The 24789-nt window shown below is 43.2% G+C and overlaps 1 protein-coding gene across 3 annotated transcripts in view; it reads right to left on the minus strand.

The window, feature by feature from the left end:
* Positions 1-6718: 6718 nt before the first annotated feature.
* The window catches only part of C8H1orf21 (chromosome 8 C1orf21 homolog), a 119999-nt gene continuing 101928 nt past the window's right edge, over positions 6719-24789 (minus strand). For all 3 annotated transcript variants that reach the window (XM_030496435.1, XM_030496438.1, XM_030496437.1), the window contains 3 exons: positions 19361-19437; positions 15534-15594; positions 6719-7484 (listed from right to left, as the gene is read on the minus strand). In XM_030496435.1, coding sequence (XP_030352295.1) covers positions 7446-7484; positions 15534-15594; positions 19361-19437 — 177 coding nt within the window. In that variant the 3' untranslated portion in view covers positions 6719-7445. The remainder of the gene's footprint in view (positions 7485-15533; positions 15595-19360; positions 19438-24789) is intronic.

Genomic DNA, 24789 nt, shown 5'->3' on the forward strand with positions numbered 1-24789 from the left:
GGTGTTTGCCTTCATTTTTAGCAAGACCTTTTGTAGTCACACCGGTACTTCATGTCTGTCTGTATTAGCAACCTTAATGAAGTCCTCTGGGGCAGGCACCACAGGAAACCAGAGCCTGGTTTAACCTGTTAACCTCCTGGCTGCTGGCTCCTTGTGGATGGTGGACAGGGATTTGCGAGGCTGAAGCAGAGCCATGAAGAGCAGCAGCGTTGTCTCTCTCTTGTCTCTGCTGGGGTAACTGGAGAGATTTTGGAGCAAACCCTCAGCAAACTGCATTAATTTATATATATATATTTATATATATATAAAAAATATATAATTATATAATACCTATTTTTATATATGTAAAAAAAAAAATCTATAAAAAGAGAAAAAACTCTTAGAGGAATCGGTGTTCTCTCTTAGAAATACCCTTCCGCAGTCCTTGAAGGATCTGGCTTTATCGTTCCATGTTCTTCTCCACCACTTTGCCGGCCCTGATGCCCAGATGCTGTTTGAAAAAAACAGGAGTTACCATCCTCTTGCAGATGGCCTCTGAAAGGGCAAAAGTATTTTGCAAAATCAGTAGCTGGGGTGTGCCCCCATCCCTGCTCCTCTTTATATTTCTTTTACAGCAAGAAATCAGGAATATTTAGTATTTATTTTCCAGTCTGGACACGTTCCAAACACTCCCACTCCTCAGGGACGCTTGCACAGATGCGTGAAGGGTAAGTAAGGCATCGGTACATCATGCCTCTTATTAAAACTGTCTTAGTAATTACCTTATACCAATAGTTGTATTGATGGGCTGTGACTCAATTTTCACATTTCCACTTTCTAGTTAGGTCACCCAAAGCTGGATCTTCAGCAGCTCTGGCAAAAATCCAGCCTCAGCTGATACTCATCCCATCATTCGTGTCAGCCCAAAGCTGCCGGTGGCAGTGATCCCATTTTCTTCGGAAGTGCTACATAAAAAGGTAATGTTAATATATGTTTCTAGCTGGAATGGTCCCTATAAACCACTGTTTGCCTGGGAAGATTCACCCGAGTTACTAAGCCCCAGCACGAGTGAGTTCATCTTTATTAATCCTTTGGTGGAGGGCGCAGCAGGTTGGCCTGGCACCAGGGTTGGTCCCTTTGCAGAGGCATTTAAGCCAAAATAGTGCAAAACAACGTGCGCAGTACTTGGTGGTACCTGCGCAGCTTTTGTGGAGCACCAGTGGGATGGCTCAGGCACCCTGCTGGCTGTGACACCAGGACAGACCTGATGGCAGCAGTGCAGGGCAGAGAATGAGAAGAAATACAGAAACCCACTTTCCTCCTTAACAAAACCCACCCCAAACCCTACCCGAACGTTTCTCTGCCTTCTCACCCTTTGCGGTGTGCTGCCATTGCCTTCACGGTGCTGTAGGTTGCGATCACTGTGCTGGGTAGGAGTCCCTGAGTTTGGGGCATAAGCCCCAGCTGAGGCGGTGCTCAGAGGGTTGCTTAGGGACATTGCGGAGCCAGTGAAGTGGCAACATAGGTGAGAAGAAATGAGCAATTCAGAGCTGGCTGTACTGAATTTGATGCATTTGAGGATCTCTCTACATACCTCTTCTCCTTGTGGGCAGCAGGTTGGTAATAGAGTAAATGTGATCATTAGAGATGTGCGTGATACTCCCCTTCACAGCAAAAGCTGCTTCCCCATCCCTCCTCTGGCCCAATGCTCCTCACACTCTGGTTCAAGATCATTAGCAAAGGCGGCTTAGAAAGGTGTAAGGAAAAAGAAAAGGCGCAAGATGTGCAGGAAAGGGCAAAAAGGCATTTCCGACATGGGCTGGCTCTCACGGCTCTTTTATGTAACTGAGCACATGGCTTTCCACGTTTATCTTCAGGCTTGACACGGGTTATCTGATTGCCAGGCAGAGAGCATCTCTGTTAAATGATGTCAATCTTCGCCACACTGGCATTACAGCATCATAAAAAATTACATAGCTGCTATTTTGGGCAGCAGCTCTCTCCGACTCAGTGAATAAATGCATCTCCATATGACTCACTCTGGGGGATTATTAATAGACACAAAAGCAGAATGCCAGAACCCCAAGAATATTGCTCAGTTCCCACACGTAGCTTTCTAGTTTCTCGCAGCAATTGCACTTGAGAACTTTTTGTCTCAGAATGTAGTTTTTATATATGTATTTTTATATGTATACGTGTGTATACAGGGAGAACAAATTTTCTATTCAACTCACACCTTGAAGGCTTGGTGGGGGGAGGGAGAAAGTCTGCAGCAATGGAGGATGCTCGCTGCTCCAGCTCCAGGCATGCAGGGTACCACACTCCAGCCCTGCATTGCATGCTGGGCAAACACCCATCCAGGTCAATGCCTCCTGCTACCAGACCCATTCAGGTGAGGCTGCCATTATTAACAAAGCTTGAAATAGAAGCTCAGGTTTTGTGACTTAAACAGAAACCATTGAGGATGGCAGAGCGGCAGGGAGGAAGCGAGTCATTTTGAGTGTGAAGAAATCACACACTTCTCCTTTTGCTGTGTGACAGCTGGAGGATGATAGATCAGCAACAGGCAACAAGTGTCAGATAAAGATACAGCTCAAGCCTGGAGCTCACCCCGCCCTGGGGCTGCCTTCTTCATTCAACCAGCTTTTCAGTAATTAGGGTGAAAGCCATTGGTGGGGTCCTCCACCACCGTCCTGGACCCAGTGCCACACAGAACTGCTGCACTCAAATAGTGTCAGTTTCCATAACGCAGGCAAACCTTTATAAAAAAGGTCACTTTTCCCATAAAATGTTCTGTTGGTGTTCACAACACTGCCACGATGGGATAAGTGTCTCTCAATCCCACTGTGTCGTTGATGAAGATACTGACTAGTACTGGTCCCAGTATGGACTCTTGAGGGACACCTGTGGTACAGCCATGATCCCACAGGCAGGCACTCTGGCTGTATCGTGGCCTCTGCTGGCCCCACCCCATGCTGTCATCTTTTCAGCTCAGTGTCTTCTCCCTGCAGACAGAGATCACCTCTGTAACTCATTTGCCGTTTCTGGCTGAAAGGCAGCAATTCTGCATCCTGCTTGGCACGGGGTGAGGGTGAGGGGAGGGGTGCGTGTTTCTTTGTGGAATGCATGCTGGCAGAGAAGGTGTTGGCTTTGGAAGATGCTGTTTAACCTTTGCTGTGTTAGAAAATTTAAGCTTACAAGTGTGATTACACAGGATATGTGGTTTTGTGGAGCCTGGTGCTCTTCATTGGTGACAGTGGGTGGCCATGGAATGGGGGATGAGCTGCGCCGCTGCTCCCTGCAGGCTGATGTGACATGGAGGTGCGGTGGGCTTCCCCCCATGCTGGGGAGGTGAAGGCACCCGATGGACCATCAGAGCTCAAGCTTGCCAGCGCTCGGTTTAGGAAATAAAGGGGGAATGGCCAATGGGGAAAGACGTGTTGTAAAATGCGAGTATAAAACATGTATGTTGGTCACGTAGTATACGTGGCATCATGGACTGTCACCTGCAAAGCAGCAACATTAACCAAAGCTGTTGGTGGTACAGGAGTGGCAACAGCAACTGGAAATCACCCAGTTTAAACAATCACTTGTTTAAAGCTTATGTTAAATTCATTCCTCGGTGGATGCATACATTACCCAGCTGGAAGCCTCTCCTATCCTGAAGGTCTGGCATGTCAGCCAAGCCGATGTGGTGGTGAGTCATTGCTAACTCCAAAATCAAAGTGACAGGTAATTATTGTTTTATAGACTTGATAAAACTGAAATAGCTGAGAGACAAATATTTATCTTCAGTCTAATTTTTGTATAATGATGGCAATGTCTTCAGAGTTTAAACATGTCTCTCTGGTGCTTCATTCACTCTTGTCTCATAATTCAGATTTTAAAATACCTGTTGTGCTTCATGGGCAGTCATCAGCCTCGGCTCTTACAGCAATGAAAAGGCAGGCTGCAAAAAAATCTTGCTGATCACTGCCACCTTTCTCTTACAGCAGTGGCCCCTGTGTCTTGTGGCAGCACTATGCACAACTGCACTGCGCGTGTGCGGAATGATGGGATGAAGGTGCTCGTGGGCTGAAGACTTCACCGTGCAGCCAGGATTTGGAAAGCACTGCTGCTCCTGCTGTGCAGAAAGGGATGGAGAGGCGCAGTAAGTCAACCTGGGTTCTGCGTGGCCCATCCGCGGCTGCAAAGGGCTTGAGGCAGGGCAGGACACAGAGCTGGGTCCTCTGGGTCCCAGCAGAGACTTGATTAAAAAAAAAAAAAAAGAACTCTGACTGAAAGCAAAGGAAGAAATGAAGGTGAAGCTTTTCATGGTATAGTTTTGAGGTTGAAATCCAGTATCAGAGGAAGGTTCATGGGAATCAGGAAACGGCAGTACTAGTAGTCACATAATTAATGGGCTGCTTTGATAAAACTTTTCAAGGGTATTTGGCCAAGGTCTGCAGACTGGTTTCTCAGTTACATCAGTTTACGCATCCATATGGTTTCCAGGCTGCTCTTCACTCTTGATACTGTAATATCTATGTGCTGTAAGTTATTTGCACTAGGCAAATAAAACACCTGCAGGCAGAAGTCTCTGATGGGCAGTTAAAGTGGATCCTCTTCCCATCAGCCCAGGTGTATTTTTAAAAGGTAAGTCCAAACAGAGATTAGGAGGAATAATTAGAGGAACATCTTAAAAACCAACATGTTGATGGTAGCAAGATGTGCCGTGGGCATGGGTTTGCTGACTTGGTATAAATAGGAACATCCCCCCATTCACCCCCACCCAATTCTGTTCACATGTCTTGCATCAACTCCAAAGACAGCTATGGACACCCTCCATACCTCCTGCCCATCCTCATACCTCCACAACCAGCAGCAAGACAGACTACCCAGGCACTCGCAAATACTGTCGTCTAAAGGTCCATCAGTGAGGTTATAACTTATGCAGAAGACTAAAGCACTTGCTGCTGGTCACATTAAGTGCACAGGTCAAGAAGATGGGAATTGCTTTTCCTCTCTCACAAAGCTTCCACTATAGCCCATGTCTTTGAAGCCATCATCATCGATAACAAATATATTAAAACTAGTAGGAAGCTGAAAGAAACTCCATGCAAAAGGAGGCTGGTGTGTTGAAAGATGTACCTGTAACACAGGGTTTGTATAGGGAAATGTATATACAACATGTTCAGCAGGTAGAAAATGAACCACGTTTCAAAAGGACAGACCCAATTCCTCTTGTATTGCTTGTGAAAGCTTTATAAAGCACTTTTGAGAGCAGGATTTGTGGGCTCAAGCCCCAGGGCTCTTTATTAATTAAAGTGTTTAAATAATTGAAAAGCACGGTCTCCTGCCTCCCCTTAGCACGGCTACCTGCTTGAGAGCTGCCATAAATTATGGAAAAAGTCATATGCAAGAGGATAGAGCTACCACCTTGAAGAATTCATAACAGATCAAATGGATCTGTAGCACTGAGAGATGCCAACAGCCCTAAGAAGGATGATGTGATGGGAGTAAGTCAGTGAAACCTCATCTCCATGGATTCTCGGGAATTTCTGCATGGCCAAAGCAGCTGCCAAAATGCAGTGCGGATTTAGGAACATCAGAACTGGCTGGCAATATTTGACAAATGGCAGGATAAAGATGCACATACTGAAACATGCCAGAGTGGACCCCGTCACTGAGCTTTTGGAATGGAAAGCTACTGAAGCCAGGTAGTGCTTGAGTTGTCCCAAATCTGTGCTACACCAGCCACTTGACTCAACCCGAGGTTGACAGGAGAGCAGGGGACTGAGCAGTTTGCAGCGCTCAGAAATAGCTTCTACCTTAAGAAGAGGGCTTGATGCTGCAGCCTCACAAATGCTGCTTGGGAAGCTGCTCTTGCTGGAGGTGTTCACATCCAGTCCTGCATGAGTAAGAGTAACTCCCCTCTGGTGGGTCCTCCTTACCCCACTATCCCACCCACTCCCTGAAAGCCAAAGGAAAATCCAGTGCAGCGAAAGAAGCACAAGGACTTTTTTTTCCAACATATTCTAGGTGTGGCACAGCAGTGACAGGGAACTAAATCTGCTGGTGCAGACTGTCCAACCCTACTTGGAGTGAACATTAGAGAAAATCTTCTTAGTCAAGAAATTCCCTAATATTTTAGAGATTTTCAGAAGTCACAGGTGATTTTCAAGGGACTTGAAACCCTTTAAAGGGATCTGATTTTGGAAAGGTCCAGTGAAAAATGGCCAGTGTTAAAGGGCTTTGGGGTGAGTGCCCCACTCAAGGGTCAGCCACTTCAGCAAAGCATGCTATTAATGCAATCTTAGGTCTATCCCACATACATCACACACATTAGAACAATGAAATCAATACAATATAGAAACCCATGTCCTGACAAAGCTTCTCTGTAGGATGCTGTGCAAACTTGGCCCTTATATGGTGTCAAATCAAGAAGAAGTATCAGCACAGGTAACAATCTCCTTTCAAATAATAAATGCAAAAGCTATATTTTTTCCCCTTCTTTTTTTTCCTTTTACTCATGACAGCATTTGTTAAAAATATTACATCTGCTTTTGAGAAGGTATTATCTTCTCCATATGGAAATAATATGGAAAAATAAACTCTACAGGATATAGAACAGATAACCCCGGTTGGCAGAGCTGCTTTAAGAGATCAGACCCACAGACTCACCAATGCAGAGGGCTGGTTTTGCTTTCCTTGTCCCCAGACTCTTAAATTGTATTGTAGGAATGGTAAAAGACAAGAATACATAAAAACAGTAAAATGTTTATTTTCTTAGAAAAAAAGAGATTCAAAATGATTGTGATCACACTCCCATTCGTGCTCAGCAAAGCCAATACTGCAAGCTTAGTCCTTGATTAAGATGCCTATTAAACAAAACTCTTTTTCCTCTTAAAATACAAATTCCTGCTCCTGCATCACTTCCAGTATTTCAGTGATAACATGCTTTTAATGGATAATAGTTTCTCACTTCTTCTCAGTAGAGAAACAAGGCCTGCCATGGCAAAAAACATCCCATCTCCAAAGCTTGCCATCACCAGCATTAATAAGCACTCCGGCCTGAACGCGGACTGACAGACAGCTTAAGAGTGTTTCTTAGATGCTTGAATGTTCACTTATGGAAGCTTTGTATAACACTACCTCATCTGATAGAAAACAGGCCAGAAGCCTCAATAAAATCAACAACGTCTTTTGGATTAACTTTAAGGATTTGCTGCGTATCTGGACACAGAAAAAAGTGAGAAGTTGCAACAAGTTTTAACTAGCAGCAACAAAAACAGTTCCTTACGAGTTCTTAGCAATATTCCTCATCTGTTCAATAAGAAACACTGTAACTGAATGGAGCATATAATGTGGAAATTATCTTCTTCTGTTATGTAGTGGTGTTCGCTCTAGAAGACTTCCAAAACGTCTCGACTGGGTTGTAATCTATTTACACAGTAGTATTCCTGGTGTGAGTGGCAGAATTGGCACTATGTGACATCCTCCTCTTCTGAACAATAATCACGACCCTGTAAGAAGAAAAGCCAGACAGTTTGTAAATGACTACCTGAAGACGGAATAATGTAAATCAAGGGAGCACTTACTAATAATGCATATAAGTTCTCTAAACTTAGGAGATTTAAGTTCAGAGCTGGGTAGAAATCCTAAAAATAGGGAACGGAGTTTGTACAACTTCTCCAACCATCTCTGGAAGGTTTGCATGAAACCAGGATAGAAGACCCTTCCCCTTCTGTCACTATTAATCTCATAAATTTCACCCCCTCTACTGAATTCCAGGGTGAGTCCAACAAACTGATTTACAAAACTATTTTATGTAAAGATACATCTTGATGGACACAACCCTACAGATCCATTGCGAAAACAATCTGCGAGGCAAAAGCAATGAAGCACGCAATCCTATGCGCAACACAGGTCAGCTGCTGTGAACAAGAATACCTCATCCAATAACCTCAGCAAGGGTTTAAGGTAAGAGCAAAACGGCTAAGCTTCACTAAACACAGACTTCTAACAGACCGGTCATGTTGTGCCTTCTGTCCCATCCCAAACACAAGACTTGCAGCAGCACCTATCTAGGTATTACCCTCAGAAAGGTCTAGAGAAGGTCTGTCCCATCCCTCACTAGCTGTTTCTTGCAAAATGGCAAGAATAGGACCTGAGAGGACCCACTGTCCTTGTTTCTCTACACAGAAGCAGCTGGAGCTGAGCTTTTCAATACACAAGCCACGCAAGATACCCTGAGTAAAACAAGTGACTCAAATGCAGTACCAAAAATCTCAACCTCTGGACTATTTCCCATTGTTCCCATGTGCCAAGTGTATCCCAAGTGCTTGCACAGAAAATCCCAGCAGCTGAGCAAAGGGCTTGGCAAAGAAGAAGAAAAGGAGAAACACAGGTCTCAGCCCTGCAGTAACATTTAAAAGCTTGATAACACCCTGTAAGCAGAAAAGACCAACTAAGCAGTAGTAAAATGGGTGAAGCTCCACTCAGCCAAGGTGGGGTACCCAGCTGCCCCACAATCAAACCAGTCACTGACCTGTCTGGAAAGGGGTGTGGGGAGAAAAAAAGTAAAAAAAGACAAGGGAGAGCTATGTCTTGATGGAGCGATCGGTTTCTTTAGGATGCAGTACAGCTGGGGTACACATCAGGAACAGAGGCTCCAAAATGTCTCTGCATTTAAAATCCCATTGACAACAGTGGGATTGCAGAGCCCACTTTGCTGAAGGGTTCACACCCCGGAACGTGCAGTGCTTTAACAGCTCTCTGTGGCCCAGTGCTATTAGCAAAAGGGCTTGCTTAGCATGTTAAAAACCAACAACCAACCAAACAAACAAAAAACCAGACTGATCAGCCCTAATTTCAAGTCAGCACCCACTGACCCAGAACGAAAAACATATACATTTTTTTCAAGTAAAGTATTTGACTTAGAAGGAATGCCAAAATACTTTGCAGAGAAGCCCAAATCCATCATTTTTTATTATGCCAGGGACCACAATGCATTCAGACAAAACCATGAGCCTAAGCTGGTGGTGATGAAGGCTTTGTCCAACACATTCCAAGAGCTGTGAAAGCCACCTGTAGCAAATGATGACTGAGGAGATTCATTTACCTGGTTCCTCAGCCTCCTTGCTCAAGAGAGAGATCCATGGTCCATCATTCCCCACAGTGCTCCACACCAGTGGCCATCAGTGCCATTAAAGGCTCAAACAGACCCAAAACATGGAAGAAAGCTGCGCTGCACTTTTTCTTGCCCATTCCTCCTGCCATTCTGCTTCTGGGTTTGCTCTCTGGCAATCGAGTGCATTGCTCCTCAACAGGTTGCCAAGAAACTGCTTAAAAAGCAACATGCTGAAGAAGTCCTTGCCAGAGTGTGGAAATACCACCTCTCACCGACTGCCTGAAGGCTGCCGAGAGCCCGGCTGCTGCTGCTGCCAGACACTTTATTTCCACCTTCACACCAGTGGGGATGGAGACGTGTTGGCATCTTAATGATGGCCTCGGAGCCATAGACCTTGGTCACTGGTGGGCAGGGAGCTGCCACCACACCAAGCTTCCCGCCAGCCTGCTCCTTCCCGTGTGGGCAGCAGCAGCACAGCCCAGATAGGGAGGAGGGCGAGAGCTGCCACTAACACCAGGAACACCTCCCACCCGTTCCTGCAGTGTGACACTCAGGCTCTCCCACCCGCCGTGCCTGGCATGGACCTGCAACCCTGACCCGACCGGCTCATCTGATGCCCAAGCTGCGGTGACACCTGATGGCGAGGCGAGGAGCCCCACTGCAGCCCCAGCCTGCCGTGCTGTCCTGCGGGGAAGGTTTGCACCAGCACTTGCTTCAGAAGGGGCGGCCCTGCCAACGCACCAGCTGGTGGGGAGGGGAGGATGTGGTGAGGGAGTAGGGGACCAAAACAGGCTCCTGCAGCCACTGAGCAGCTGGCTGAAGGCTTCACATCCCCTTCCCCTCTCCGCCACAGCACCACGTGGAGGAGCACGCTGCGAGGCAGGGGAAGGGGATCCATTTGTTACACACCAAGAATCATGTCGCAGCAAAGGCACGGCAGGCTGGCAGCTTGCATGTAAAATTGGGGGTTTTGCTTTCACTTGGGATTTATGGCAAGTTAAGAAGATGTTGTTTTTCTTTACCTGGAGAAAGAAGGGCCACATCCATCCTTAGTAGTGGGATGCAACACAACCTGTGGGACCACCCTGGTCTGGCAAGTTTAGCTTGTTAGGGATGAGGATCAGCTGTGACAGCAAACACCCAGTTTGCACATAGTCCTGCACCCATCCCAGCTGTCCTACACCCACTGCCCTGGCTACACTGCAAAGACCTACACCAGCATGTGCCCAGCATTTAATCCCAACACAAACAACAAACGTGGGGGCTCAGTCCGACAAGGCCTAAAGTGTCCTGGCCCAGTTCAGCAGGGTTAAGCACATACTTGTCTTTAAACACAAGGGAAACAGCACTTAAGCCCTGGAGCAGCTCATGAGCAGAAAGCTGACACGTACTTTAGCATCTTCTTAAAGGAGGGCTTGTGATAAGCGAGATCTCCTTGAGTAAATACACAGCAATGGGTATTTACAGCAGTGGGTATTTATCCTCCTGAAGAGAGCAGGAATGAGAGAAACCATAATACAAGGAAGCCCCAAAAGTTAAAATCCCCCCCCCCCTTTTTTTAGACAAAACCTTTTGTCTAAAGCTTATTCCCTAATTAATTTTTTATCAGTAATAACAAGGTGAGTATTCCTCAGAAAGATCAGAGAAGGAATAAAGTGCCCCGTGGGATTTTTTGGGGAGCAGATGTGTGTCAGGAAGAAAAAGAAGAAGCCAAAGAACGTGACAACGCCCCCCAAATAGAGCAGAATTGTGGATTTAAAATGAGGGTGCTGGCCAAACTCTGTCCCCTGCTGCCCAGGGGAGCAGGCTCCTGAATGCAGAGGAGCCACAGGCACAGAGCAGGCAGCAAACAACAGAAATGCATGGGCCACCCTTTAATAACCCTTAATAGCATGGCCTCTTAAATAAGTTTTAATGATTGGGAGTGTAAATGAACTGCACCAAGGAAGATGAGAGTGGGAACACATGCATCCAAGTCCAGGTAATTCCCCAAAAATCCTGTCTTCCTCCCCTGCAGTTTCAAAATCCAACTTTCAACTTTTGTAGATGTTCACAGAAACGCCTTAACACAAGTGTGTGAATTTAAAGTAATTTAAAAAAAGCCTTATGCTCCTTTCCTGCTGCTTGTACCCAAACGAGAAAGGCTCATTCCCCTGCTCTCTCCTCTTGCTGCATCTACCATCCTGATGCCCCTACCAGGGAATGCTTCATGGCTGGTGATATCCTTTTAGAGAAAAAACAGAAAAGAAAAAAAAAAAACTCACAGTAAAAGCCCTTTCCCCCATTGTTGCGGGTGACAGGCCGATAAACAAAACTCCATGCCGCAGGAATGCAGAAGCCTTCCCACTTCAAAAGCCTTTTGTGTGGCTGGCGGACTTGCTGAGGGAGAGAAGGCAGCTAAGGAGATGCTTCTTCCGCCACAGCTCTGCAGCTTGGCACCAGCATCCTCACACCGTGGCCCTGGCTTGGAGAGGAGGAAGAGGAGGCCGGCTGGCCCAGGAGTGGAAAATGAGCTGCACCAAGCAGCCCTTTCTTCTGCAATGGCTGAAAGAGCTTGTGGGACACAGTGGCCCCTTTCACAGGAGATGGCCGACGCTGGGAAACGTTAGCCTGGCTCTGTGGTGGGAACCCTTTTCATCAATCTGGTTTTGTTTACAGTGCTCACAGAAAGGATGGGAAGAAAATGCTGAGAGGCGGCACTAAATAATTGTATACTGTGCTAATTTTTGTCCGTTTCTGATTTCGTTAGAGAAAAATCAATAGAGTCATTAAGAGCAATCCACTTTGCTAATGAGTTTTAGGCTAGTAATTCCACCCTTGCATACGTTTCAGTTAGCAACCCCCTTTTTTCTAACAGCACTCTTTAAATACGATACAAAGGAGCTGCATTGTGTCTTCCTCCTGCACTTCATGCCCAGTTTTACTAACGAGGAGATGGAGCGAGTTGCCGCCAGGCATCCCTTCCATGGCCTCCAACAACAAAGTGGTAGTCTCCAACTCGGCTCCCAGTGGCCAGGTGTGTGGATTGGCAGAGAAACTCTTTCAAAGCCATTCTGACACCAGCAGAAGCTGGTGATTAAGACCAAGTTATCTCTTGACCCAAAGCGACATTCCCTGAGGCAGTGGAAACACAATGCCCCAGGCTCAGGATATCCAGCGGTCACATGAGTTTGTAGCAAGACATCTTCACATGCTATGACATTTCTTAATCTCATTTTTTTTCACAAGCACGTTTGCATTGTGATTATTGCTTACAAACCACTGTAGCTATGTAGGTAACAGCTTATGATGATGGGACCAGTGAGGATTTCCTCTGGCGCAGTTTTACCTGGATTGTTTTGGGTTTGGTTTTTTTAAATGACAAAGCCAGAGATGCTTCTCTTCTGGGGGTACAATCCCCAGATACAATCCTAGAAATTGCTAGTCAACTGTTCAATTATACCTCAGCCTTGGTATTTTTTCCTATAGTAAGACAGCTGCCTACACACTGTGCCATGGCTTACAGTAATAATATATACTTAAAGGAGATAATTTCTGATGATTGTTTTACTGCTCTGTATGTAGGATTCAGAGAAAGCAGCCATTTTTCAGACTGTTCTCCATGATAGCTATCATCAATATGTTTTCACTAGCAAATGCTAAATGGGGTAAGTTTCTGCATTCAGCACTTCATAGCTTTTAATTTTGCTTTTATTTCATATTTTCATGAAAGCCCTGGTGGTACAGGGCTCCCTCAAGTCTATGGACTTGAGCGTGCAAAGACTGTGTCCAGGATTAACTCTGCTCTGAGCCATCCTGTTCAATTAATGGGTATGTTCAAATTTTGGTGCCCCTGGGTTGACTCTAGCAGAATCAATATCTAACCCTATTGTGAGTCTGACTTTTACATTCTCAGTCAGCCCTACCTCAGCATTCGTTTTCGAGACTTTGTTCCAGGATTTTTTCCTTCCAACAAACCCTATGAATCGAAGTACTATAATCACACACAGTTCCATACGTGCAAGTTCAGCTCTAGCTCTCTTAGCAGGAACAGACACTCACACAGAGACAGGAACAGATGTCTCCCTCTGAATATCTCCCGGTGTTTTGACACCAAATTTTGGTAGACAGCAGCTCCATGCATTGGGGTTGACATTCTGGCTTTTACCTTTGCATGGCATTTGCAGAAGGCAGTTCAGCTTTGCACAGGCAGCCAGGAACACAGGCGCGTGCTGGGTACCAACAGGCATTAGACTTTCAGAGAAATTCTCCAGAACATTTCATTAAGTCTTTTTTTGATCTCCAGGATTCATAAATACTTCAGTTGCTAAAACATCAGCCTGTGTTCTTTCCATTTCACACTTTGATTGCAAAAATTCTATTTTAGCTGACTTTCCTGTTCATTTGTTTTGATGAGTCTGAAATGCCCGTTTAATTTTCCTCTCTAATTTACAGCATGCATGTTAGAGTTGTTGTCACTTATTTGTATTATGTGACCTAACACCCCTTGGGATTTCAGCACAAGTTGCATTTTCTCTGTTCTATAGAGTTTCTGTAGACACAGCCCATGGAGTCAGTGGTGGACAACGCATCTCCACTACAAATCCAACAGTACTTATGTCCACAGTTACCATGTGAACATTACAACATGTTTTGGGACCTCAATGACCATAGGCAATGACCCCCACTCTTGCAGACTATTTCAGCTGTAACTGGCAAGCTCCTCAGTAATATAGTTCTTTTAATTGTTTGACTGCTGTCCTCCATTTCCCTGAAGAAGGGATTCAAAATGCTACTTAGGGATCAAATAAAACCACTCATATTTTCCAATTTTTTTGGCACTTGTGGCAGATACCCAGAAAAATAATGTATTGTGGGCAAAGATTAATTAAAAAATGCCAAAACTCTCTTAGGAACACTATTTCCTTAGGCACAGGAGGTTCCCAGAGAAAGGAAATCGCATGTTCAGCTGTGCATTAACTCCTGCCAATCTCATCAACTGTCAGTAGCTTGAAATGCATGACAGCCATCTCCCTGTCTTTGATAGATAAACCCATGTATTTGCTCTAAATAGGCAATCTCCTGATCTAGAAGATAAATCAGTATAAGAGCCCTGTAGAACACCTGTAAGCATCTGACAGTATGATCCAAACAGCGAGAAGACAGCCAACTGCATCTCAATGTGGCAGCTGGTGAGTGAATAGTATTACTTTCCTGAAACAAATCTCAAAACCAAAACTTGACCTCAATTCATAATTAGATACAGCCATCAGATGGTCTGGTCTGTAGATAACATAAATCTTTGGAAAATCCATTTCACTGGAGATTTTGTGTTTGACATTATGGAAAGTGGTGATGTCCAGGAAAAGCAGCAGCAAAATACATTCACCCAGCAAAATACAGGGTGAATGAATTTATTCAAAGGAGACATAGCTGTATTATGGATATGTAGAAATTCTACTTTTAAATGCATATAGGTCAAGTAAAATCCTACTCCTGTGAAATACTGGACGACTCCTCACTTCTACTCAGGCATCGACCACCTCTGTAGGAAGCCTGTTTCAGTGTTTGACCACCCTGTCAGTAAAGAAATGCTTCCTAATGTCCAGTCTAAACTTGGGAGTACAAATTACTTCATTGTAATTGGGGAAGCAAGTATTTAATATCTAGTATTAAATAAGATACACCATTCCAAAATATTAAGTGTAAAGAGTATATTGGTGAGTGAACATCAACTCAAGTATAAGCAAAAGCTGAGCTGTAGACTCGATCCAAGTAGCCCATTTAGTTCACTAAGTCTCAATTTCCCATCTATGTTGAGGTACAATTATTTACTACTATCTCACAAAAAAGCTGAGATTCTCATTTTAAAGACCTGTGAAACACATGAAAGCTGCTATCAGACAATGAGATATGCAACGAACTATTCAACCTCTTCTTCAAAACATCTCCAGCATCTTTATTTTACTTTTATTTTATATGTCTTGAGGCAGGGTTATCTGCACATACAGCTACACTATCCCTTGGAGCTGGGAGCTATTCTGAAGAGATTCTGCAAGAAATTAGAAGGGTATCCCAGATACTACTGGCATTAAGATTCCAGTTGTCTCCCACAGTGGTTAAATGAAACAGCAAATCACTAAGGGCATAAGCCCCCACTTTGTTCTTCTCCTTTATCCAGTAGGTTAATTTGCCCTTCATCCTAGACTGTTGATGCTTCCACAAAACAAAGGATTCTCCCCAGTACTTCCTGCAACCTCTTTACTTTTTTTGTCTTTTTGCACTTGAACTACCTAACCAACAAGCTTTATCTAACCAAGGGGGATCTCAGACCAGAGCCCCTCCAAGTAGTGAACATGGAGCAGTGCACATGGAGCAGTGTCAGGTTGTCCTCCTCATGGAGCCAGAAAACCTGTGTGCCCACCCCTGAGTGAAAATCTACATTTACTTTATTGTGTCTTACCTTTTCAATTTTTTCATCAAGCATTCTGAAGAATTCTTGTTGGCTTTCAGAGATGTGCATGCTGAAATGCAAAGGAACAGTATGAGTACCAACAGGACTTACTCAATTTTAAAATACTGATGCTGCAGTCCAGGGTTGTTGAGGGGCCACCTGTAAGCTTTCACCACTGTGCAAAATAGTTTTCACTTTCATCTACAATTACATTTTTTTAATTTTTCCCCCTTTTTTTGGTTTGCCCATAGAAAAATTATTGCATTTAGTTCGGTGTATGCATGCTACACTTGGGATGGTAACTAGGACCCACATGCATCCAGAGGAGACTATTCCCTTTTCCAGACAGACTGCAGAAAGTTTATAGCCCACTACCTTTTCTTGGGCCAATGAGAGCCCTTTCTGTATCAAGAGAGAAGGTTTTCCAAGACTGCCAACCTCACCACCACAAAATGAGATGCCTACAATGAGATGCGAGGTTAAAGCCTTGCACTGGAAGATGTGTGTGCCCTGCTACAGCTGGGCTCTGCACTCAACACCCAGAAATGTCTACAAGCCTAGGCTGGTTCTTCCCTCCCAGACAGGTAGTTCTTACTGCTCCCAAAGCAGACCCAGCAGATGATTCACTTCAATTAATTCTGCGGCACCAAGAGGCTCAGGGTTAGTGATACGATTTTGCAAAAAAGGAAGAACAGGAGGTTGGTGCCAGTGGTAACACTAACGCCAAATGGTTAGAAGGACATAATCTTGGAGATCTTCTCTGACACTAAAAGCTGATTTGGATTGCTGAATTCCCACCCCAGTTCTCTCTCTCTCTGCATGATCCTTTCAGCTGTAATGAGCTAATACTTTTTCTAAGTGCCCAACAACATGATGCACTTCCCTACAAAGCTCAGCATTCATACTTCACTTGCTATCGGAATGAATGTATACAATGATGTGCTTATGCTGGACATAAATGAAGGCTCAGTTTCAGAAGAGAAGGTCTCAAAAGTGGCATTAAAACCTAAAGCTGGTAATTCAAGAAAGGGAACAATTCAGCTTTCAGTGGCTGGGAGATTTTTTGCCCCCATCTCTCTGCCTGTCCCTCAGGTTCCCACTGATACCTGAGATGGGAAAAGATGTTTGTTTGGGGTAGCCGACCCCATCACTTGCATATTCAGGTGTCTTGGAGATGGACCTTAGGACTGTACAGCCCTTTCTGGGTAGGTAAGTGCTAGAAAGATATTCTTGCTTTTGCAACATCATAGATAAGTTTCTAATAAAATGAGATAATACACCCTAACCATAATTTATAAGGAAACTAAATGAAGGAGGGGAAAAATGGAGTATTATGTTGCCATATACATGAAAAGCCCCACAGGAGGTCTTCAAGCCCTTGCAGGCCATGATCTTCAGAAAAGCATTGGGGTTGTTCAATGTGGAGAAGGCTCCAGGAAAACCTTATTGTGGCCTTTCAATATATTAAAGGGCCTAAAAGAAACATGGAGAGAGACTTTTTATAGGGCCTGTAGTGACAGGACACAGGGCAACCATTTTAAACTGAAAGAGGGTAGGTTTAGACTGTACACAAGGAAGAAATTTCTTATGATGAGCGTGGTGAGACACCGGAACAGGTCTCTGCTGAAAGAATTAGTAAATGCTCCATCCCTGGCAGTGTTCAAGGCCAGCTGGACAGAGCCCTTGGGTGACATGATCTAGTGTGAGGAGCCCCTGCCCATGGCAGGGGGTTGGAACTACATGATCTTTCCAACCCAAACCATTCTATGATTCTATGATTACCTAAACCATTCTGTGAGTTTGTGATTTAGGAGGGTAAAAATGGTATCAAATACTACTTTCATTTTATGCTTCAGGCTGCAGTTACTTCATGAGTTATGAACATGCCTCTGTGTACTTGATGTGGCATACTTGATCACACAGCAGTTTTGAGGATGAGCAAACACAGTAAGTGTCTGAGAGGTCAGGGCGGGGTGCAGGAATGAAGCCCCATGAAGGTATGGCAGGTATCAGGATGCAGTATAAAGGTGAAGGACCAGCCTCTTGGCGTCTTTCAAAGACACATGTAAAACTCGCTCCCTACATACACTGTTTAATTTAGAGTCCAGGTTCTAGACGTAAAAATCTAAATCCTTATACAAATAGGAAGAGCCCCCACAATCTTACTTTTACAGCCAGCATATTAAAACTCCCTCCATTGTAAACTAACTTATCATTTGGTACATAGTCCATGTTTTGTTTTGAAATACCACCTGTTCTACAAGAATAGTCCTACAAGATGCATCTAATGATTTATCTATTAAATTTCTGCTCTTTTAGCTGCCATCCAATGCCACTCCTCCTTGCAGTCAGAACTGTTATGTTTTTAGATGACAAACCTAAAAAAAAAATTGCACATGATAACAGCTATTTGCTGACTTGGTGATTAGCAACTCAAACACATGTAGACACTTTATAAACAGAAACCAATGGCAGGTTGGGTAAAGAGCAGAGGCTTGGGCAAACAGTGGAGGCTTTACCCAACAACCTGATGTTACATTCTGTAACTCTGAGAAGTTTCCTTATTTTTGCAGGACTGTGATAGAAACATTTACCTTTGCCAATGCAATGTCTTTAGGTTTTTTGGTGAAAGAAGGTCAGTTCTGATTTCTGTGGAGACTTCTAAAAAAATCAGATTTTGATGAAAGAAAGGACCCCTTGACCCCATGCAGTTCCTCTGCCTTGGATGCACTAGAAGAGATGACCCATCAAAAGAAACAGCCCTTTTTTAAGTCCAGGTTCATTAGCCTCCTGTTAGAGCATCTTAAATACATCTCTGACCCTGCTGGGAAGGACCAAGCCACAATTATGAAGTACAGCTTTGCTGAAGGGTGATTGTACCTCCACCTCCTTACTGTGAATTTCTTTGCAATTACATCTGAAGCACTCCATTTTTCCTTTTGAAAGGAAACTGAATTATGCTGTCAGTTGATTAGAAAATTACTAAAGTTTCCAGACTTGAAACTGTGTACAATGCACTTGGTATGCAGCAAGTTTAAGTTAGTAAGTGCCCCAAAGGCACGGCATAAAGAACAGCATTTCTGCTATTGTTCAAAATCCAGCAGCGAAGCTTTATCACTTCTTTGTTATGAACCTGATACATGTCTCCATGTAATCTGTTATTTGCAATCCAATTATTGATTAAAATGTAATGGTGATTTAGATAAGAAATGAGTTAGTAATATCAATGACCAGCTCTGTCACAGGAGTTGAATATTTCATGGCATATGTAATGCTGATTGATCTCAGCCAGGGTACAGGCACAGAACAGCAAGCAAAGGATGGAAAAAAAAATCAGCTACAAAACAATCCTCATTTTAAGAAACAAATTGACAATTTTCAATAGAAGACATTTACCATTCCTACTCCTAGGCAGTATAGCTGCTAACCTAAGCCAAGAGCTAGCAAAAACTTTCCTGGTAACTTAACTGATAGTATTACTACTGCATATAGAATTTTTTGTTATGTGTAAGTTGTATAGAAAGCTGAGAAATAACACAGTATGGTACTCATATAAGCCATGGCAAGATGCATCTCATGCAATTTTAAGTCCTGCCTCTTAGCTGTACAAATGAGAGGATGCTGCAGGGATGCTGGAACAAGTACTGTCCAGCTGTGGTGTTGGTCTCAGAACACAGGCGACCATACCTATTTTATTTAAATTGAGCATGGTTTTAGGGCTGCTGGAACCACCAGTTGGTTTTCACTAGGCAATAATCAGGAATCTTACAAATACTGCTTAATCCTGTGTTTATTTGTATTACAATTAAAACAAAAAAAAACCCCAATGAACTTACTTTGCTCTGGGTTGATGTACTAATCCTGGGATCTCTTTATTAGATTTAAGTCTTGCATTTGAACTGGCACTTTTTTCCTGAAACACACAAAACACAACAAAGATACCATCAGTATTTATTAAGCACACAAAGTGCGACAGGCATTTGTCATCAGTGTCACACTCTGCTGGGTTCAGGCTCTTCCACCTGTACAATTGAGTAAGAAAAGATAATTGAAAACAAAATTAAAGGCAACACAATGCAATGACCCCAGGCAGGCAATTTTTAAATGGCACCAGCTCGATGGCCTGGGGGATTGCCTCTGGGTCACCAGGCAAAATCCGCCTGGGACATGCAGCCAGCAAACACCGCGCAGGCTACTAACTCTCCTGTGGTCTGTGGAAAACGAGGCATGCAGCTGCAGCTTGGCTCCTTGTAGAATCATATCAGTAACAACATCAACTGGCACCCTTAACAGAGCATGGCAAAGCATTGAAAAGACAGAATCTCAGATCACCCCAGACCTGTAGGTTTGCTCAGAAGAGAGGTGAGAAACCTCAGCACCATGTGGAATACCATATGTGGGAGAAAGCATACACTGAACATGCCAGCAAGAAGAGCAGCAATGGCAGACTTGACCTGCTCAGCCAGAAAACTGGACACAAGGGGGCCAAGAAAACAAACCAGAGTATCTTTATAGGCAGGAACACAATCATGTCCTCCGCAGAAGACCGGAACCATTAAAAACATCTTAAAAAAGTCATGGGGAGGGAAAACAGTTTAGTTGAGAACGAGCACTTCAAGGCAACATCTTGTCCTCATGTCAAAAATGTCTGTAAACCAAACCTTAGTGCACACACGTATCTATTGTCTGCAAAACCTGAAGAAGGATATGGCCCCTTCCGGAACTTCCCAGCACTGTGTTACAGCTCACCCACTCCACAAATCCATCTGAATTTCTTAGACACACCATACACATCACAATTTAAGAGATGCAAACCTAAGAATTAGTGCTTTTGTAGGTAATTTTGGTGGTTTTGTTTTGTCTTATTTAGTCTTTGAATGTCTGAATCACACAACACGATTTTTAAGAGGGCTACTAAAGCACTGAATCTAAAAAAATAAGAGGCTGTCTAGCAGTTAATTTTTTATTGAATAATTCTACAAGGCCTGTAAACATCAACTGCCTCAGCATATTTAACACTGTTTAATACATATCTTCTAGTCCTCCTAAACAGAAAACAGTGTCTTGCATGAAAATAATAGTGAAAGAGAAACAAGCCTTTCTTCTAAGCCTTAGCAAATATCTCTATGTATCTCTATGTTTGCTACATCCTACCAGCCACTGCCTGCCCATGATCCCATGATGTCGAGTCAAAGCAACAGAAGACAAAACCACTTGCTTTCAAAGAATCTTCTAATTTTAACAGTGTTAAGTGGAGATTACTATGTACATGCATGTTGTATGTGTGGTAAACATGCATCTACATAGCCATATGATGACTATGTACTCATACAACTGTCAAGCAAACTCGTACAATTGTCAAGCAAACTAAAGAGACGGGGATATGTCTCATGGAGAAGACACCACACCCAGAAATCAGCCAAATCCCAACCTTATGCACCAGATGAGACTTTATCCTGAAATCTGCTCTGCCAGTTTGTTTGCCACAACTCAGGCAGAAACTGGGAATGGTCTGCACTACATATGTGAAATGGTACATCTCGATGGTCCAGCCATAGGCACGTTCTGCAGCTGTAGCACTTCCTGCCCACCTACCACAACACAAGTTTGGGCTGCCTTCTATCTCTGCATACTGTCACCCTGCAGGCACAAACGTCTCACTAGCAAGAAACTCACGTGAATCCACTGCCTTATTAAAAGGGAAGGGAAGTTCTGATTTACAGCTCCTGCATTGGGAGCTGTGATAAATCAAGACAGTGCAAAGGTGGCTTCCCACACCTCAGCTTGCGGCTTGGTGTCAGTGCAGCTCTATCAGTAGCTGGAATCGGCACAAATCCCAGCCTAAAGAAACTTCTGTCACTTAGGAACAAACAGAAAGACACAAGAAAAATATATGTTGCCTTCTCTCTGTGGGTCCCAGGGCAATATTCAGAATATTACTTGACTCACGTAGGAAGAGGGAAATAAAATTCCAGTTTACTTGACTTCAAGATCCCAAAATTTGCTCTTTTCCTCCTATTGCTTCTGATAATTAACATACCTCAATTACCTATTACTTACAATTCTTCTACTTGAGCAGAAAGTATGTTGCCTTCTCCATCTGTTGCCCAGCAGGAACAAACAGAAAAAGAGGAGTTAAGAGAAAAATAAAACTCAACCAGGTCTGGAATTGGCTTGTTGTTTTGTTTATAGCTATTATTTACAGCAGTGAAATTGCATTGCACTGACTGAAATATTGGCTTCAATAAAAATAGATATTAAAAAAAGAATTCTTCCAAATACAAACAAAAAGAATATTTTTTTCCACATCACTTTGAAGACAAACTGACTCATCAGAAATTAATGGTTTGGATTCTATTATTGAGCATACAAAAAAACAAAACCAAAAACAAATGCTTTAACACAGTCATACTGCTCTTCCAGGGTGACTTGACTTTGATTGAAAGGTCACTTCTTTCAGTCTAACCTCATTTTCTCCCTTATTTAACATTAAATAAGTTACCATCCATCAACAGAACTGTAACTGGTTTAAGAGACCTAATCTACTGCAAATTGAAATTAATATGCAAAAGTTTGGTTTTAATCTAGTCCTGCTTATAAGCATTTTTTAAAGTAAATGCAGTAAATGGTACAACACAACAGAAGCTTAAAAGTAAACCCTGCAGGATGCTGTACTTGGATAGCAGCATTAGCTAGTCTATAGTAAAAAGGCAAATAGTGGACATTTTACTTCCAATTATTTTGCAATTAATCATTATCAAGATAAAGCTGTGATCAAATCAAGGTGATTTCATTTGATAGATTCGTTAATTATTGTTAATTCCTCCATAAAGGATGCACCGTATTCAGAATTTCAGAGCATTAACAGATGGCAGTGACTCTGCTGCCAGATGCTATTAACACTGCAACAGCCACTACTGCCATTATAATTAAATATCTGTCAACATTTCCCTTGATGCTTCCCCTCTTATGAACCCACTTCTAGAGACATGTGAACTTCATTTGAAGTATTCTGCTTTTATTCATAAGACTGCCACAGATGGACTCAGGTAAGCTGCTAATGGTCCTTCCTCTCAACTCAACACTCGTGGCTTACTAAAGAAGGGCTGATTTTTAAGAGATGCTTCCATAAGTGCTAACATATTTTATGAAACGACTATACATTATTTTATGCATTTTTAATTGATTGAATTGGCCAGGAAGAAATCAACTAAAGATGACAGCAGCAATTCCACTACCTAATCTAATGGCTAATTTTCACTAACTTACAGTCACATTTTGGTCTTTGTTTTTCCTCTAAAGAATAACAAATATAGATTCGGGGGGGGGGCTAAACCAACCAACCAACCCCACATAAACTGGTAAAACGTAGGTGTAAGTAAAATGAGGTTCTTAGTTTCAAGGCTGTTTTTAGTTTAATTTGGAAAAGGCTGAAGTATCCAGCTTCTATCTTGGAGCCACCACTGTTTGAAGGTGGCATGCTCCCTCAGGTCCATACCATTTTTAAGATTAATTTGTCTCTAGATTTACTACTAAAATATATTGAAGCTGATAGAATCACCAAAGGTCTCTCCAGATAGTGATCATGTTTTACTCAATATAGGTAGTGTACAGCTATTCAAATATTTACAAAATAATATAATTGATTTATATCAAGATGACACTTTTCTTCAAAGGAGCTCTCAGTGCCCTTCAAACTGCTTTCTGGAGCCATGTAATTCAGTATTAAAATAATGTTATTTGAAAAGAACAAAACCAAATGCATTGGTCAGAAATGGTATGAAAGATGAGATGTAAAATTTCAATATGACAGCCCAGCACTTTTTACATTCCTCAGTTATGAGGACCAGCCTCAGGTAATAATATTTTACATGGACTGTCTTCATGCATCAGGGTGAACAGGGGAGAAGTACTGACCTATGAGATTTTACTCAAGTTTCCTTGCTTTATACATTCATGAGCATTTATTTTTTGTATTATAATTTGACAGGAAGAGACCCTTTCTGCTTTCTCTAGCTTCCCGGAAGCAAAACCACCCAAAAATGTTATTTAGGGTAGCTTTATAATGAAGGGGCAAATCAAGCACTGAAAAAGCTCAGATGCTGGTCAAAGACGATTATTCTTCGATGCAATTTCAGAGGAATCACATTATCCCTGCCACAATGCATATATGCATCTACATCTGCATTGTGCTGTCCAGAAGGGAGTCTAGGGCATGCTTGGTGATGAGGCAGGGCACTGTATCGATCGTGTATGTTGGCTGGCACTAACATAGGGAGTCCATTCCCCTTCTCCTCTTGTGATCCTGTGCATGGCATGAGATGATTAAAATCATGAAACCATCAGACAGTGGAGGTGAGTGCCTGCATGGGCTGAGCTTTGGAAACCAGGATGGAGAGGGCCTTGTTTTGCACATACTCCACATGCTCCAGATGCACACTGATTCCAAAATATACACTGGACCCTAAAGCTAAGGTCCATGAATTTAACCTTCATGGCACATACATAAAGAGACACAGAGAAATAGCTGGAAAAGAGAGCTCATAGTGAGAAGACACCTAAGAAAGACGTTACCATCACAGCCATCAGAAGGACCTTCTATCCTTCCAAAATAAGTCTTTCTTAAAAGCAACCTTCTACCAGCAGTGGTCATGAAAAGAGCCAATACTGGAAACAATATCCCCTGATCTCTCCAATACACCTCCCAGTTGGCTGCAACTGTGGATGCAGTCACACAGACTCCTGAACACACAACTGTGACACAAGTCACCGGGTGCTGGCATCACTCCACTATTGCCCTTGGGCTCTTAGAAAACGTTTGCAATCCACCACAGGAGCTCAGTTTTAAGGAGCACCTTATAACTGAGGCAACTGAGGCAACAGTGACCAAGTGCTGCCATCCTACTGCCTGAAGCACCCTGGTCTTCACAATGAGGACTTGATAACACAGCTGTTATTTGTGGATCTGAATGAAGCTTGAAGTCGTGTTTCATAATAACATCTTAGTCTTAAATGGAATATTTTAATAAATATTATTGCTGTATCAGGCCAAAATTTCCTCAACTAAGCATGAAGGATTTGCCCATGATGCCTCACCCCTATAGATATCTCCATCCTTGGAGGTGTCTAAAAGCTGTCTGGACTCAGTCCTGGGCAGCCAGCTCTATATGGCCCTGCTTGAGTAGGGAGGTTGGACCAGACGACCTCTAGAGGTCCCTTCCAACCTCAACCATCCTGTGATTCTGTGATAAAGTATCTTTCTTAA

This window comes from Strigops habroptila, chromosome 8 (assembly GCF_004027225.2).
Source record: "Strigops habroptila isolate Jane chromosome 8, bStrHab1.2.pri, whole genome shotgun sequence".
NCBI classification, from domain to species: Eukaryota; Metazoa; Chordata; class Aves; order Psittaciformes; family Psittacidae; genus Strigops; species Strigops habroptila.